Source organism: Gymnoscopelus braueri, assembly GCF_963280865.1.
Source record: "Gymnoscopelus braueri genome assembly, chromosome: 1".
NCBI classification, from domain to species: domain Eukaryota; kingdom Metazoa; phylum Chordata; class Actinopteri; order Myctophiformes; family Myctophidae; genus Gymnoscopelus; species Gymnoscopelus braueri.
The window spans coordinates 59,999,446-60,018,486 of NC_137603.1; the positions used below are offsets into that span (position 1 = coordinate 59,999,446).

At 41.7% G+C, this 19,041-nt stretch overlaps 1 protein-coding gene across 2 annotated transcripts in view; it reads right to left on the minus strand.

Annotated features, from left to right (window-relative positions):
- Window positions 1-19,041, minus strand: part of mindy2 (MINDY lysine 48 deubiquitinase 2) — a 53,644-nt gene that overhangs the window by 24,016 nt on the left and 10,587 nt on the right. For both annotated transcript variants that reach the window (XM_080436632.1, XM_080436631.1), the window contains exon 3: window positions 18,881-18,945. In XM_080436632.1, the coding sequence (XP_080292758.1) occupies window positions 18,881-18,945 (65 nt within the window). The remainder of the gene's footprint in view (window positions 1-18,880; window positions 18,946-19,041) is intronic.

Consider the following 19,041-nt stretch of genomic DNA (forward strand, 5'->3'; position numbering starts at 1 on the left):
CATTGGCCTATTATAACGCCACCAGGAGGCCACAATAACCTACCTGACCTGGCGGAGACCTGTGCTCCGAGGAGCACTTTTTCTAGTTTTTTAATGATTTGTTAGAATCATTTCCATTCATCCAATGTAAAACAACATGTGTTTTACATTGGATGAATGGAAATGATTCAAACAAATGTTTAATGTTTAACATTTTAAATGTTTGGATGATTGTTGGTACCGGTCACTCATTTCTTTGTATGGTTCAGTAATAGGTGTTGTTTGTATAAGTAATCCCAAAAACACATGTAACAGAGAGAGGTCCTCTGTTACGTATTTTTGATACAACCCTTATTTATTGAATGATATTTGCATGGCACATTTGCACTTTTTGTATTTTGCACAGTTCACCTTAGTGCAATATGGAGAGCGTGCAATATGTGTGTAGTGAGGTTTTATTGTTGAGGTTGATTGAATGCTCAACAGTACCTGTCATAACAGGGGGGCGCTGCACTGCTGGCGACTCGCGACGGTCAGAGCGTGTGTTTGTTAGTTAGTGTACTGTTTATTGTTTTTTTTATGTCCAGTTTATTGTTGCTAGCTGTAGGTTAGATTAAGTGCTTTGATCCTCAAAGAGGTGTATTGGATTAGAAAATGAATGGACTAAGTTTTCTCACGGGGGCTGAACGCCCGAATGAGGAAATGAGTGAACAGCAAAGCATCTCCTACACCAGAGAGCAACTCCTCGAGATTAAACAACACAGTGAGGGGAATATTGACTTGGATACATTACCATCGGTGATCAGAAAGCAAGGACGGCTTGGACACCAACCTCAACGGCGAGAAGAAATGTCTCGCGGGTGGAAAGAGCTGCTTCGCGGGCGGACCCGGCGGAGAGAGTCACGCCGCGGGTGGAAAGAACCGCTCCGCGGGTGGACAGAGCCGCTCCGAGGCTGCAGAGAGCCGTTCCGCGGGCGCAAGGACTCGCCTCACGGACGGAGAAGAAAGAGAGGCAAGCGGGGCGGATTACGGAGGAAACTCCAGAGACGCAAAACAAAGCTACCGCTCCCGACGATTATCCTCGCCAATGTTAGATCATTATGCAGCAAGATGGATGCTCTAAACATAAACATCCGATACTTTAAAGAATACAGGGATGCATGCATTCTTTGTTTTACAGAGAGCTGGTTAACTGAGGAGTCAAACAATGACACTCTCCAGCTACACGGTTTTACAGGCCCAATACGGGCAGACAGAGACCTGAACAGCACAGTGAAAGAATCAGGAGGGGGAGTATGTTTCTATATAAATGAACGCTGGTGCTCTTCGGTGCATGTTAAAGACAAAATATGCACAAATGAGCTTGAACTGTTGTCAATTTCCCTGCGCCCATTTTATCTACCCAGAGAATATGGACAAGTGATTGTAACAGGCGTTTATATTCCACCATATGCTAATGCCACTAGGGCTGCTCAAACAGTCTACCAATGTATTGAGAAGCTAGAAACGGCCTCCCCTGGTGCGCCAAAGATTATCTTGGGGGATTTTAACTCTTGTAGACTGGACAATGTTCTGCCTACATATGAGCAGCATGTCACATGTAACACAAGGAAAGAAAGGAAGCTGGACTTGTGTTATAGTAATGTCACAGGGGCCTATAGATCCATACAGAAATCATCTGTGGGCACCTCAGATCACTTTGCTATTCAGCTGCTGCCCACATACAAACAAAAGCTAAAGCAGGAGAAGGTGAAACAGAAAACAGTGCAGGTGTGGTCCAGTGAGGCCGTACAGAGCCTGCAGGGTTGCTTTGCCTGCACAGACTGGCAGGTTTTCACTCAGGACCACTCCCTCGAACAGTCTGTCACAGCAGTAACCTCATATATAAAATTCTGTGAGAGTATGCTAATTCCAACAAAGACTGTTAAGCACTACCCAAACAACAAGCCATGGTTCACAGCTGAACTGAAAAAGGCAGTGGAGGCTAAGAACAGAGCCTTTGCTGCTGGGAACAGAGTTGAGGGGAGAGCTGCACAAGCAGCAATAAAAAAGGAGGTAGTCCAGGCCAAAGGACGCTATAAGGATCGAGTGGAGGCCATGTTCCACACTGGCAACCTGAGGCAGGCCTGGCAAGGACTCAATGTACTCACAGGGAAAACCACAGCTAAGACCACCACGGAAAGGAGGGAAGGAGAGGAGGCAGCATTTGTCACCGAACTGAACTCCTTTTACTGTCGGTTTGACACCCACGACTTCGGTGACGCATCAGAAAGGCTGAAGAACGAACTCCTCCATGAGATCAAGGAGGGGCGGAGTCAGCCAGTCGTCATCACAGAGGAGGAGGTGAGGAAGGTCCTGAGGAGTATTAATCCATCCAAGGCCCCAGGGCCTGACCTCATCAAAGGGAGGGTGGTGAAGGAGTGCACAGAGGAGCTGTCCAGTGTTCTCTGTCAACTCTATAACCGCTCTCTCCAGGAGAACACCATCCCTACACTGTGGAAACGTTCAGAGATACGACCTATTCCCAAGACTAACCATCCTGTGGAGCTGAACGACTACCGACCTGTGGCCCTGACATCAGTCCTGGTAAAGTGCTTGGAGAGACTAGTGCTACCACGCATTCTCACACAAGTAAGCTCCACTCTCGATCCATTGCAGTTTGCCTATAGGCCAAATCGATCAGTGGAGGATGCAGTGATAACTGTACTAAATACCACCTACAGTCAACTGGAGACACCACATGCATATGCAAGGATCCTTTTTGTGGACTTTTCCTCGGCTTTCAACTGTATGCAGCCGCACATTCTCTGCACCAAGCTGAAAGATCTCCAGGTGGACCCTCATGTGATCCTCTGGATAATGGACTTCCTCCTCAAAAGGGAGCAGTTTGTTAAGGTCAACAACTCCTCATCTTCAGTCATGACCACATCCACCGGTGCTCCCCAGGGGACAGTGATTTCCCCACTCCTTTTCTCACTGTATACCAACAACCTGAGGGGCTCGGACAGTGCGAGCATGGCCGTAAAGTTTGCAGACGACACTGCTCTGGTCAACACCTCAAACAGCCCTGCTCACTTTGAGGAGGAAGCACAGAAGCTGCACCAGTGGTGTGAGGAGCACTACCTCCGGTTGAATGTGAAAAAGACAAAGGAGCTCCTCATAAGCCCCCGGAGGAAGGATGACCTCGACCCGATTCCACAGCTGACACTTGGTGGTGAGGTAGTGGAGCGGGTTAGCAGCTACAAATACCTCGGGACCACTATTGACAATGGGTTGACCTTCAATGACAACACACAGGCCATCTTTTCAAAATGTCAACAGCGGACCTACCTCCTACGAAGGCTGAGACGCATGGACGTGGCCCCTCCCATCCTTCGCAGCTTCTACATCTGCCATATAGAAAGCCTCCTTACCTTCACTTTCCTGGCTTGGTATGGGGGGCTCTCACAGACCAACAAGGCTAAGCTGCGGAGGGTGACCACCTTGGGGTCTAAGCTCTGTGGGGTACAGTGCTCTACCCTTCAGTATCTCTACGACCAGAGGACAGTGAAGAAGGCAGGAAAGATCGCGAGAGACTCAACTCATAATCTCAGCACCTGCTTTCAGGTCCTGCCCTCGGGTAGAAGATATGCTGCCTCTCTATTTAGGAAGGCAAAGGGCAGTGCCAGTTTTATCCCCTCAGCCATTAGGCTTCTAAATAAACACAAACCCCCTAATACCTGATCCACCTGGTCGAACTGGACTTGCTCGCTAATGCCCCCACACACACACGCACACACACAGGCACCTGGACGAGCTGGACTCTGTGCTAATCGCTCCATGGACTTGAATACATGCATACACACATGAAACATACAAACACATGCTGGGTGCTCCACGCATGTGGAGAGGACACTGCTTTCTTTTAAGTCTCTTTTACATTTTTAGATTTTTTGTATCTTTTATAGAATTGAAGTACTTTGCTAGGTGTTTTTATTGTGGTGTTTATTTATGTATTGTCTTGTTGAATGTATGCATTGACCTGAGCAAAACAATTTTCCCTTGTGGATAATAAAGACATCTAATCTAATCTAATCTACCTGGTGTGTTTCCAGCATGATTGGGCTAGACCCAATCAGGATAGCAGAGGGGGGTTATGATGATGTGATGTGTTTGCAATTGCTCATATTTATGTTGTAGTAAAGTGTGAAGGATAAAGAATCATTATGTTTGTAGGTCATAGAGAGTTGTAATATATTATGTGGGTTAAATGTATATGGTATTAATGTAGCCCTATGTATGTTTTAGACATTAGCTGCAGCTGGTATAAAAGGCTGCCAGTTGTCAGAGAGAGCAGAGGGGTGGAAAGCTAGACACCACCATGTCAATGTGGTAACAATGATTGAATGTTATCTGTATTGGTTTGGTGAATAAATACACCGTCTGGTTGAACTCTATACCATGCCTCGGTACTAATTCCAACCGCAAAGTCGGGCAGCCTAACAACACAATTAACTAGAAAATGTGCTCCTCGGAGCACAAGTCTCCGCCAGCAGACCGTGCTATTTTAATAGCACGGGTCGTCTTGGTAGAGCGGGTTGTCTTGGTAGAATGCGCGTGGTTTTTGGTGTTCTGCAGGGGCGACTGAATATGTAGTGTCTGGGAGTCCTCGTAATTGACTGGTTTGTTCAAATGCTTGTCTGTCTTCTTCATCTTCATTGTCTTGAACAGTTTCAGCAGTTGATTGGTGTGTTTGATCTATGTCAGTTTTCTCTAGTGCTACATAATGTATTTGATCAAGGTGGCCAATTGTTACAGTATTAAGACTTCGGCCTTGTTGTGGGATCAATTCAACTCTATAGTCCTCTTCTGTGTTACTGTTGTAGATGAGTATGCTTTCTTAGCTTTGGCCTTCTGCGCCTTTGCTTGACCAATGTTAGGTGTTTTCAGAGGGACACACACACACGCACGGACGGACGGGTGATTTGTACTGGAAGGTACTGTTCCAATCAAGACTGATTGATCCTGTCTTACCTCACTTCAAAAAATATAAATGGCTTTTTGAAGTGACACACCTATTTATAGGATTTTATTTCGTCATGCGTCTCACTAGCCAATCAAAAGCATTTAAAAAGCATTAGCTTGGCTAGGGGGGAGGGGGACACACAGCGGGACGAAGCGAAAACATACTCTCCGCCTCCGGCGGAGAAAACTAAACCTTCATCAACAGTATGTGGAATAGGGAAGGTGTCCCGGGGCTCAGTGTGGAATAAAGAAGGTGCTCTCAGAAGAGACATGGTGGCTTTTGGTCGTTGGCCGACATACAGTATACTGCCTCATGGCCTGAATAACAATGAGGTCATATATAGAGCTATCCTTTTATTCCACCTTAACAACGTGCTGGTGGACACAACTTGAGCTCTACTTAATTCAGTCAGGAACACTCAAAGTAGATTTAACCATTTATTGCAACAAATGGAATACAGTGCCTTAACCAATTAAGACCTGGAACGCATCTGTGTCACTTTAGATTTCTTTGGCTATTCAAAAATAGCAGATATACAAGCTCATAGCGCGGCACTTATAGCGCGGCACCGAGTGCCGCGCTATGAGCTTATAGATCTGCTATTTTTTAAACATCTTGAAAAAAAATAATGCAATTTTATTTTTTAATCTGTTAGGATTTAGAAAACATTTTTAAGGATCGCCTCAGGTCTTAATGGGTTAAAGGCTCCACTCTTGGAGATATTCCCTGAATTTTGTCCAAGGCGCATGCTAAGCAAAATCAGGGAATGTTAAGCAAAACCCCCATAGGGATACAATATCAAACAATAAGCAATACATTGACATATTAGTGTGAATTAGCAGATATAATATCACAAGTATTTGAGCCTATGATTGGAGTATTATGAATGTGTGACGTAATGACCAGCAGAGCTGTGAATGGGGAATAGAGCACCGAAGTCTGACGTCACTGCCGCTAGACTCAGGGCACTGTTCCACTGGTTTGTGGCTTTATTTTTTGTGTTGATATCCCCATTGGAGAATCTTAGATCATGAGAACTGTGTTCCAAACATAAACACACCACCCTGGCGATTCTGTCGCCATTCTGTCGGGGGGTGGCTCTGCATCGTTTATGATATTCATTCATATTTGATGCAGCCTGTTTCTGGCGAAAATTGAATTAATTCTGCCTTAAAAGTCTTAAGAACTACTACTTCCGGGTCTGAAATCACTGTCCCCACAGCAGCCGCATTCATGGGAAATGTAGTCTTTGGGTCGTTTGACTCGTTTCTAGTGTTTATATTGTGTTACTCTTTGGGTAAATGTGTACATTTACACCTTCAGTCGATGCTTCATATCCATATGAGTAAAATCGCCGGGGTGGTGTGTTTATTTTTGGAACACAGTTCTTATATGAAGCGATCTAAGATTCCCCAATGAGGATATCAACACAAAAAATAAAGCCACGAACCAGCGGAACAGTGCCCTATACTGGCAGTGACGTCAGGACTTCGGTGCTCTATTGGAAGCTGATATTGACATCAGCTGACTGACAGCCAATTACAGCTGAGGCGTGCAAGACTTCCGTGTCCTGCATGATCTAACGCTATGCTATGCTAAGTGACATTCAAATACGTGATAGCTTTTTTATTTGATATAGATAGAGTGTGTGATCAAATATCACCTTTAAAGTAGTTCATCTTAAATTCAATTTGACCTAAATATGTTTTGGCTAACTGCTAGCCAAAATATGTTATGCACATTCTTTGCGTATACTATACAGCATTGGTTCTCAAAGTGGTGTCCGGGGAAAAGCAGTTCATGCAGCATCACAATCATTTTTAACCACTTTATCCAGTTATGTGTTGGCTATTAAAAATAGCAGATGTATAAGCTCACACATCAGCTATTTTTGAAAATATCACAAACATGTTTGGAACTTTTTCTTTTCTTTTTTTTACATATATATCTTCTCTTCTGGGGGTCCCTAGCACAAAATGTTTTCAGATGAGGGTCCAAATGCATATCAATGTGGGGGTCCTTAACACGAAAAAGTTTGAGAACCACACACACACACACACACACACACACACACACACACACACACACACACACACACACACACACACACACACACACACACACACACACACACACACACACACACACACACACACACACACACACACACACACACACACACACACACACACACACACACACACACACACCTTGTCTTTATTGTCGGTTGCTGGGTGTTTTAATTGTAGTGTATATTGTCTTGAATGTATGCATTGAGCCGAGGAAAAAAAAACTATTTCCCCTTGTGGATAACGAAGGACATCTAATCTAACATGGAAAAAACAGTGGGAGAAAAACCTCAACAACACGAGCGGTGAGGTCCTCTGGCGTTGGCATTTGGTTGAGGGGCACAGCGAGGCGTAAAGCCACTTTGCTTGTCCATCTGAGTGTATGGATTTAGAAGGTCTGTAGTGTATTGAGCGGAGGGTTTAGCAGGCTCCATGTTAATGGACCAGAGCGCTTTACCTCCAGAGCCACGGGGAGGCTTCAGTTAACATGACAGCGATGATCCTAACTGAGATGTGGCTGATTAGCAACACAGCGCTCTAATCCACCATGGGGTGGATGCTGGATTTATGCTGGTGTAACACTAGCCTAGAGATTCTGTCGGGCAGAAACCTCTTATCGCCATATTCTAACTTTTTGTGTTTTTCTTTTGTAAATGAACGCCCTACTTGATCATACAACAAGTACATTTACTCAAGTACTGTACTGTTCTTAAGTACAATTTTGAGGTGTTTTTGCTTTGTACTTTTACTTCTACTCCACTACATCTCAGAGGCAAATATTAGAATTTTACTCCGCTACAGTTATTTGAAAACTTTAGTTACTAGTTACTTTGTAGATTTTGATTATTATTACAAAACCACTTCAGCCCTGTATACGTAACGGCCATTTGAAAATAGATGATCTACAAGCTTTTGAAAATAGCAGATCAACAAGCTCACAATGCGTTGCATCGCAATGCAACGCATTGTGAGCTTGTAGATCTGCTATTTTCAAAAGTTTTTATGCATTTTATACATCTGAAATGGGACATTCTGCATAATGAGTACTTCCTACTTTTGGTACTATTGGTACATTTTTTATTCCTGACTTTCACTTGTAACAGAGTATTTCTACAATGCAGAATTGATACTTTTACTTTTATTTTTTTTACTTAAAAAATTTTAGTACTTTTTCCACCACTGCAACAGCGTCACACAAAAGCATCAAAAGTAGCAGATCCACAAGCTCAGCCTGACAGTTGCAGCCCTACACCAGATACCAGCTTTCTGTTTATCCCACAAACAGTTATTATTGTGCCAGTCAGTCGTGATACTCACTGGGCGGAATATCCTATTAATACTACCAAGGCTGTGATCCGTTTCCAACAGGGGCCATTCATACTACAACTGCTGTCAGGAGCCTTCTCTAACCCATTCAATCCAGGAACGCATCTGTGTCATTTTAAGATTTCTTTGGCTATTCAAAAATAGCAGATCTACAAGCTATGAGCTTGTAGATCTGCTATTTTTGTGAAAAGAATCGTGAAAATGTGTCAAATCTTTGAATACATAAATATATATTTTAAAGCGACCATTTTTAACTCGTTTTGAGATGGCGGTCCGCGGCCAAATACATATCATTTTGGGGTCCTTCAGAACCACTGATATAGAAACATATGTTTTTCAAAAAACTGTTAGGAGTTAGAAGACATTTGTATAATCCTCCAGAAGCAAAGATTTGAGTTGAAAAACGTTTGCTTTAAAAAATATATATATATTCAAAGATTTGCACAAATTGTCAAGATTTTTCAAAAACAGCAGATCTACAAGCTCATGGCGCGGCACTCGGTGCCGCGTTATGAGCTTGTAGATCTGCCAAAGACAACAAAAAAAAATTAAACCGATGCGTTCCCGGTCTTAAAGGGTTAATAGCACTGGGTGCTAGGTAGCATATTATGTCATGTTGTTCATTCAAAACAAATGAAAAGCCCTGTTGTTAACTCGTTATGAAATAATATAACACAGTGAACATGACAGTTGACCTATTACAGTGATTCTCACATGTTTTCATGTCAAGGACCCCCAGCTTGCTATGCATTATTAGACCATGGACCCCCTTAACTCTGAGAGTGTACAAAATGGAACCAAATTTGGTTCCATTTGTACACTCTCTGAGTTACAGAACCATTGGGGTCCATTTGGTCGCTAAGTAACTATCTGTCATTTAGCTGGGGACCCCCCTGGAACCCCCTCAAGGGGTCCCCGGACCCTACTTTGAGAACCACTGACCACTGTTGAACCACTGTTATATTAGATAACAGGACGTTTCAAAGAAAGTGGCCCAGCATTCGCATATACAATATAAGCAATGTCATGGTATTAATTTCTTTGAACAGGAATGCTATGCACACCAGAGTCATTGTAGTGGTGCCAGCCCACGGCAGAAGAATACAAATGACTAAGTCTTCAAGAGAAATAAAGGTGGCCACACACACACACACACACACACACACACACACACACACACACACACTATCTTCTCTGCGTCCATAATAAAAGATTGGCCCTTGGGCTACTAGTGTGTGCGTTGAAGACTGTTTAACCCTTTAAGACCGGGAACGCATCAGTGTGTCAGTTTAGATTTCTTTGGGCTATTCAAAAATAGCAGATCTACAAGCTTGTAGATCTGCTATTTTTTTTGAAAATCTTGAAAGTTTGTGCAAATCTTTGAATATATATTTTTTTAATGCGAACATTTGTAACTCAAATCTTTGCTTCTGGAGGGTCCCTGGAACAAAACATTTTGAGATGGGGGTCGGCGGCCAAATACATATCATTCTGCGGGGTACCTTGACATGTAAAGGCTTGAGCACCACTGATATTATAGCAACATCCGGTTTTTCAAAAAACTGTTAGGATTTAGACATTTGCAGAATCGGCAAAATTGCACACATTTTCACGATTTTTCAGCCAAAGAAATCTTTAAATGACACAGATGCGTTCCCGGTCTTAACCCATTGAGACCTGAAGCCGATTCTACACGTCTCCTAAATCTCAACAGTATTCTGAAAAAAGTATGTTTCTGTATCAGTGGTGTCAAGGACCCCCAAAATGATATGTATTTGGCCGCGGACCCCCATCAAAATATTTTGTTCCAGGGACCCCCAGAAGCAAATATTTGAGTTAAAATGTTCGCTTTAAAAATATATTTATTAAAAGATTTGCACACATTTTCACGATTTTTCAAAAATAGCAGATCTACAAGCTCGTAGGCGCTATGAGCTTGTATATCTGCTATTTTTGAATAGCCCAAAGTGTAAAATAATGCTTTTTAGCTCTTTTAGCTTTAAAATGACACAGTTCCAGGTCTTAATGGGTTAAAACTAGTCATTTGGATTTATTTCTTTCAAACCTTGAAAATGTTTCTTTCATTGTGATACCGATAAATATGAACTTAAAGTATACTATGTTAGTTCTATTGATCCCAACCGAAACACAATCAATGAATTGATCCATTCAAAACACGATCTGAAAATGCACGAACACTTTCGAGATTGACAAACTGGGCCCTGATCCAGATAAAGGTCGGGAACTACCAGTGGTGGAAAAAGTACTCAATTTTTTTACTTAAGTAAAAGTATCAACACTGCAGTGTAGAAATACTCTGTTACAAGTTAAAGTAAGGTATTCAAAATGTACTTGATTAAAAGTACAAAAGTATTGGTATCAAAATGTACTTAAAAGTACCAAAAGTAAAGAACCCATTGTGCAGAATGTCCCATTCACAAGTTAAAAATGTATACAAAACTTTTGAATAGCAGATCTACTGTACTGTACAAGCTCACAATGCGTCGCGATGCGATGCATTGTGAGCTTGTAGATCGGCTATTTTCCAATGGCAGACATATATATATATATATATATATAGGGCTGAAGTGGTTAATGTATGTTTTGTGACAATAATCTAAATCTGCAAAGTAACCAGTAACTAAAGTTTTCAAATAATTGTAGTGGAGTAAAAGTATAATATTTGCCTCTGAGATGTAGTGGAGTAGAAGGAAAAGTACTAAAAATGGGAAATACTCCAGTAAAGTAAAAATACCTCAAAAGTATACTTAAGTACAGTACTTAAGTAAATGTACTTAGTTACTTTACACCATTGTGAACCACTGCAGTAGAAATCACTTATCATTCAGTTAAAAAACTCCATCCAACCAATCAAAGCACTTGTGAGCTGTATTCTCTGCATCCTGCTGGAAAACAAGGAAACTAACAAAAGGGCTCTACTGCCAAACGTTCTTCTTTCTTGTTTTTGACAAATACTTGTATACAATGTGATGAGAAAATCACACTGGAGAATGATATTGCACAAATGGGTGGGAATGGTTTCTCAACAAATAATATTTGTTTTTGGTGTTTGTTTGTGTTGTCTATTCATATTTTTTTGCCTTTCAATCAACATAATCGTCTCTGTCGGGTGGAAACCTCACATGTTAAAAAAACTGCTACTTCAGGATTCGCGAGCTTGTAGATCTGCTACTTTTGATGCTTTTGTGTGACGCTGTTGTATGATCAAGTAGGGCATTAATTTACAAAAAAACACAAACATTTTTAATATGATATGAGGTTTCTGCCGTAAGGTCCTTACACACCGGGGCGATTTTTTCGTGCGAATAATACGCTTTTTTTAAAAACCTTATAAAGTCAATGCAAGCGTACATGGCGCGAAAAAGCGGAAAAGCGAAGCGAAAAAGCGTCTTTTAATTATTCGGAACAAGTCCGAATTTTGCGTATATTCGCACATTCGCCGGTGTGTAAGGACCTTTACAGTGACAAAATAGTCGCTCTCAGGCAGAAACCTTATTATGTCCAACACCGTTACTTTTCAAGAAATGGAAAAAAACAAACTGTCCAAATGGATCCGAAAACATAAAAAGATGAAATACGGAGATACAAGGTTTCTGCCTGACAGCTTCGACTATCATGAAACTCTTGAGCACGGCGTGTACAGCTCAATACGTTTCTCAAGGTTCTCAAATTGATGAATTTCGGCTATTTCGCTTTTTCATTTTTAGGAATGATGACTTTTCCCTAAGGGTTTTCTGTTTTTTTGACCTGACAAAAAACAGAAAAATCACATTATTGGACTGACGTTCTGAGAGAGGCTGTCATCATGAATACCTCTTTTCAAAGCTTTGGATACTCTGCACATTTTCCAAGCGAGTGTCTTTTTTTATTCTTTGGATCTCGAGACGAGCCACACACACATCGACAAAACACAAAGCTTCTCTGGTAAACGTGTCTGTGTAAAAAAAAAAGAAACAGCCAACTAGTGAAAGTTGCATTGATTGTGGTAGACCGGGAACGCATCTGTGTCATTTTATAGATTTCTTTGGGCTATTCAAAAATAGCAGATATACAAGCTCATAGCGCGGCACTCGGTGCCGCGCTATGAGCTTGTAGATCTGCTATTTTTAGAACAAAATATATATTTATTTTATATTTTTTAAAGCGAACATTTTTAACTCAAATCTTTGTTTCTGGGGGATTCTACAAATGTCTTCTAAATCCTAACAGTTTAAAAAAAAAAACCTGCTATAATCAGTGGTGCTCAAACATTATTCATATCAAGGACCCCCACAATGATATGTATTTGGGCGCGGACCCCCATCTCAAAATATGTTGTTCCAGGGACCCACCAGAAGCAAAGATTTGAGTTAAAAATTTTCGCTTTAATATATATATATTATATATATATATATATATATATATATATATATATATATATATATATATATATATATATATATATATATATATATATATATATATATATATTCAAAGATTTACAAAAAAAAATCGAAAATAGCAGATCTACAAGCTCATAGCAAGGCACTCGGTGCCGCGCTATGAGCTTGTAGATCTGCTATTTTTGAATAGCCAAATAAATCTAAAAATGACACTTTCCCTGTCTTAATGGGTTAAAAATATATATTGAAAAAGAATAAAGTCTGCACGCTGGTGGTCGCAAAAAGCTCCAGAATGTATTGCTCGTCAACGTTTCGGCCTGTCCAGGCCTTCATCAGGACATACATCTATATTATATTTGCAACCACCAGTGTGCAGACTTTATTCTTTTTCATTATACTTTGTTTGTCTAAGCACCTGGGCCAACGGATGTGCGTGCACTACCTTTTTCATATGTTAAAAATGTATATTTCCAGCGAATCTCTTAGATACATCAACAGCATTGGTCTTGTGAAGTAGTTTTTGCTCTTATTTTGGTTGAAGATCATAAAGATCGCTATGTCCGTTTAGAGCAGGGGTTTTCAACCGGTGGTCCACGGAGGTATTGCAGGTGGTCCCTGGCCATGCATTAAAAAAAATAGTATTTTTTTACTTTTAATAACTTACAGGAGTTCTTACTGTATGGTGTGTGTGTGATATGAAATGTGAGCTTACCATAATCACAGTAATCCTTAATCATATTCCATCATATTCAAATAAAATCACTGTATTTTATTAGATATTATATTGATATTATAGCTATTTCCTCCAGCTCCCTGAGGTGCATGAACCCCCCACCACTATTGTGTGGGGTGGGTCTATGATGGACCCACCACGCACCATAGTGGTGGTCCCCAGGTTGCTCTTAGTCAGGATGGTGGTCCCTGGGTCAAAATCAGTTGAAAACCCCTGGTTTAGAGACAAGCCTAATGTTCAGAATCAGAAGAATAGTGGCTGGTGTATACTGTTCATGACATCAGTGCGTTGTACATGAGATTACGGTGCAGAGTATATCGGTCATATAAGTGTCAAGTTCAACCACATAGTTCACAAAAAGGTTGCTTTACTGGTATATAATCCACAGGTAAGTCCATGAGGAAAGCACAAGTCCAAGGCTAAGCCTGATGACAGTTAATGTTACTGTAAGCTGGAGTGGACACACTGCCTTGTGAGTGACCTAAATAGTTCACCTATAAACTGCTTCACAAGAACAATGTTGGTGTGAGAGAGTCTGATCATATATCAGCTATACACTGCAATGAGGTCTTGTCTGTGAAAAAGAGTGGAAGTCATAAAAGGGAATGTGAAACTTACTTGGGCTTTTGTTGTTGATCTATACATGTAAAGAAGAAAATACTAAAATCAGTGAATTTCTACAACACTGATCTTATGGAGCAGTTTTGTACATAGGTGAAACATTTATAGAGGGTGCTTTATTTATCCAAAAGGGACAACAACGCCAGCAGGCAGCCACTCCCACACAACGCTATCCAAAAAGATTTTTCAAAACATTTCGGTAGAATCCGCATCTGGCTCACTGATAACAAACTATCATTACACCTGGGTGAAATTGAATCCAAAAAAGGCCGACGGCTTCACAATAAAAGTGGTTGATGTTATCACAAGAAAAGATGGTATCACAAGAAAATGATTCCATTTTAGAGGCAATTCTTTCCAGCGATAAAATGGCAACTAGTAATCAAAAAAGTCAACCAAAGAACAAGACTTTTGTACAGGACCTCCTCTCTGGTCAGTAAGAAACTAAGAATACTTTGAGGACTCTAGCAGGAGCACTCATCCAAGGTTACTTCGACTACGCATGCACCTCATAACACCACAAAGGCCTTAAAAACAAGGCTCCAGACATCCCAAAAACTGGTAAGGCTACTTCCTTGGCCTCACATCTACAACTCATTTAACCCCTGCTCACTTTGGAATGGCTCAGGGTAGAGGACAGGAGTTCAGCAACTTGCAATGGGCCTGGTCTACAAGATACACGACACCACAAAGACACCCATGTACCTGTCAAAATACTTCACAAACGTCAATGACGTCCACAATCACAACACCAGAGGGAGCTCCATTCATCTTAAACAAGGGGTTAACTTTGTTCTCCTGCTATGCCACTAAAATGTGGAACGCCCTACCAACAGTCGTAAAGGAGTGTAAATCCCTTCAAAACCGCTCTAAAAGAGCACTTACAGGTAGGTGGCTGCAATTCGAAACTGGCCCCTGAAAAAGTCAAAGCCTATGCAACTAATGCATTGGTTCTCAAACTTTTGCATGTCAAGTAGGGCTGCACAATTAATCGAAAAACGATTGTGATCTCAATTCAGACACCTATGCGATCTCGATTTTAAATTATGACGATTTTTTTTTTTCCCTTATATTTTTATATTTACAAGAGAATTGTGTGAGAATCGTGTGAGAATCGTGATCTCAATTCTTATGGAGGAAAATCGTGATTCACATTTGAGCAAGAATCGTGCAGCACTAATGTCAAGGACCCCCAAAATACATGTATTTGGCCGCGGACCCCCATCTCAAAATATTTTGTTCCAGGGACCCCCAGAAGCAAAGATTTGAGTTACAAAATATATATTCAAAAGGTTTGCACACATTTTCACGGTTCTTCAAAAATAGCAGATCTACAAGCTCATGGCGCTTGTAGATCTGCTATTTTTGAAAAGCCAAAGTATAATATAAAAGGTTAAAGTGGTTACAATTACTGTGATGCTATATTAAACACATTTTGCTGGGTACCCCCTGGTACCCCTCCAAGGACCCCTGGGGGTCCCTGGACCCCACTTTGAGAACCAATGCCATAATACATCACTGGATATATCAGCTCCAATCTGTGTTTCCCAGTTATTCAACAAAACAGAAAAGTAACCAGTCTACATGGAAGCAACGCTATTCCCCACCACAGTTCAGTCCATACAACAACATTAAGTCCACTTCAGCAGTTTTTTTATTTTTATTTACTCTGCCAATTGGTGGCCCAATAAAAAACCGTCCGCATTTTGTAGTCCAAATACTCTGAGACGCTGCCTGTGTATTGAGGTAAAAAAGCGGAATAAAATGACCATCTTGCTGTTTTTCTCTGAATAAATATGTTTTTTTAAAAATCCAACGAATATCCATGCAATCACTATTTTAATCTCCCTCTCCTGCTGTGACAGATGATGTGTTGAAGCTACATTTATAAATAGAAGCAAGGCCTGCTATCTCTTTTTATTGGAGACTCGCGCCCAGCTCACTCCCCAAAAATCTGGCTGGTTATTATTACGATGATGATGGCTCAAAACCAAAAGAAGAAAGGAATTGGAGAAGATATATATATATATATAGAGAGAGAGATTTGCAGTACAGAGAAAACATTGCTTAACTCGGCACATTAGCATACAAGAGATTCACACACTCCCCTGGAGAGTTTCCTGTCCCTGTCCCCCCCCCCCCCCCCCCCACACACTTTTCTACTTTCAATGCTTATTCTGTGCCTAGACCACAGTTTTCGGAGTTTGCAGAGTCTAATTTTATTTATATACACTGTGTGTGTGTGTGTGTGTGTGTGTGTGTGTGTGTGTGTAATATATATATATATATATATATATCTGTTAAGAGTAACCCAGGGTTACCCATTAGTAACTGTTCTATATACTGAAACCTAAATCTGCCACAGCCCCAGGTAGAAGTAGTCTCCTCCAAATTTCACACACTAAAACCAACATGAACCCTCGCGTCCGTTTGCGGAGGTGTTTTTTCCCCCCCGTAAATTAACGGCCTACTTGATCACGCTACAGCTTCTCACGAAAGCATCAAAAGTAGCAGATCTACAAGCTCGAAACGTGGCGCGAAGCGACGTGTTTCGAGCTTGTAGATCTGCTACTTTTGAATTTGAATCCTGAAAAGTAACAGTTTTGGACATATGGGGTTTCCACCCGACAGAGACGATAAAGGGTTTTTAAGTGGTTAACCACAGCACCTGTCTAGGCCACGCCCATGCACCCACCACACAAAGACACGCCCACACATACGCACATTAACGTGCACGTTGAGGACACCCACGCGCACGCCGACGCGCTCCATCCATGCTCTCTGGAACCAGCCTAGGATTAGACCACCATAATTACTATGCAACACAAGCGCTAAAAAAACCCGCTCCCTTACTTTTAGCAAGCGAGCCCCGAGGCGCGGACCGCAAACTTCATTTCCGAGGATGTATTTCAGCTAAACTTAAACTTAAAGAATGGCCCGAGCCAAAAGAGTATGCACATTATACTCCTGGTTTTTTTTTCCTCTTAAAATGACAGACAAGTGTGTGGAAATCATTCACAGATGTGCTGGTCCCTCTCTGCCAGACTGCCACACACGAGTGGAGGAAGAGGAGGAGGAGGAGGAGGAGGAGGAGAGGCAGCGAGCCTCTCGTTTTAGCTTGGACACTCAGCTGCAGTGTTGCCAGATTTTGCGAGAGATATAAGCAACCAGGTATATGAAAACAAGCCCAAAAGAAGCGACATCAGCTGCATAAACTGCCAATATATCAATGTCTTCAAAAAGGTCCAATAACGGCCGCTGTATCAGAATCAGTCTGGCTCAAAGCCAAAGCGAAAGCTCAAAAACAAAGCCTAAGCCAGTGGTGCCCAAACTTTTTCATGTCAAGGACCACCCTGGCCAAGGACCCCCCATCTGAAAAAATATTTTGTGCCAGGCAGGGACCACCAGAAGCAAATTTGAGTTAAAAATGTCTGCTTAAAAAAAAAAAAAAAAAAAAAAATATATATATATATATATATATATATATATATATATATATATATATATATATATATATATATATATATATATTAAAAAAATAAAAAACAGCAGATCTACAAGGTCATAGCGTGACACGAAGTGACGCGCTATGAGCTTGTAGATCTGCTATTTTTGAATAGCACAACGTTAAAGGTTAAAGTGGTTAAAAATGATTGCCATGATGCTATGTCAACTAATTTAGCTGGGGACCCCCTGGTACCCCCCCTCCCCCCCCCCCCCCCTCAAGGACCGCACTTTGAGAACCACGGTCCCTAAGCATCCACACTGGTCATGTGAAACTGAGATGATCTGACTTTCATGACCTCAGCTGTTCTCCCGCGGCGACCTCGCAAGACACCGTCTTATGTAACCTTTGGTATAGTGAAGAGTGAAACAGTAAACTAAAGAGCTGCTGGTGGAGTTGGCCGCCGTGGCCAAGAAGTCGTAAAATGGCGATCAACTCCGGTGATTATTCCCGCATTACGTAACGCGCGCTCGCTGACCTTTTCCGTGCGACCTCGATGCAAATGTGTGCAGAAGCACTGACACGAACTGTACATGCATACAGTACATACATCATGGGGCCGTGTATATACCACTGCACACGAGGGAGCAGCCACTATAGAAATGGAATCCATGTTATCATGCAGAATTTATAATGGCTGTAGGAGCCAGCTGATAATGTCAGGGAGAGGGAGGGAGGGAGAGAGAGAGAGAGAGAGCTATATGCTCCTTGAGCTACTGTGAAACAGTAAGCCGCTAACGGAGGCACTTTCTTGCCAGAGTCACGGGAGGGAGAGAGATAGGGCCCATTTAAGAAGAATGGCCGTCACCTATACACAGTGGTTCTCAACCTGTGGGTCGGGTCCCCACATGATTTTGGAGGGAGAGGGGGGGGGGGGGGGGGGGTTGGTGGTCCTCAAATGACAGTAAAGTGACAATTTAATGACTTTTAAGACCCTTTTTAATACCTACAAAAAAGAAATGTAATTAAATGAAAAAGGACCATTATTGCATCAACAAGCTATACTATAAAAACTGGTCAAACATTGGCCAAATTGTCAAATAATACAAGAAAGAGGCAAAACTTTTGAAAATAGCTGAGCTTGTAGATCAGCTATTTTCACAATATTTATCTGTGGAACCGAGTCAAACAAAATGTAATTCTTCAATGGAACAACAATTCCAAGTGCTTGTCAGGGTGGGGGGTCCCCAGTTCAAATATGATTATTTGGGGGGGGGGGGGGCAATAAACAGTCCTCACCTGCTCATAGTTCAGGCGCTGGGCCTCAGAGATCTCCTTAGGCTTGGCATCGAGGATGTAATCTCCTGCAAGAGAACAGAGATACTTGTTATAATACAGCTAACTGGAGGAGCAGAGAGTGGATCTATCGACACGTACAACACAACAGACCTGCTCTTTAT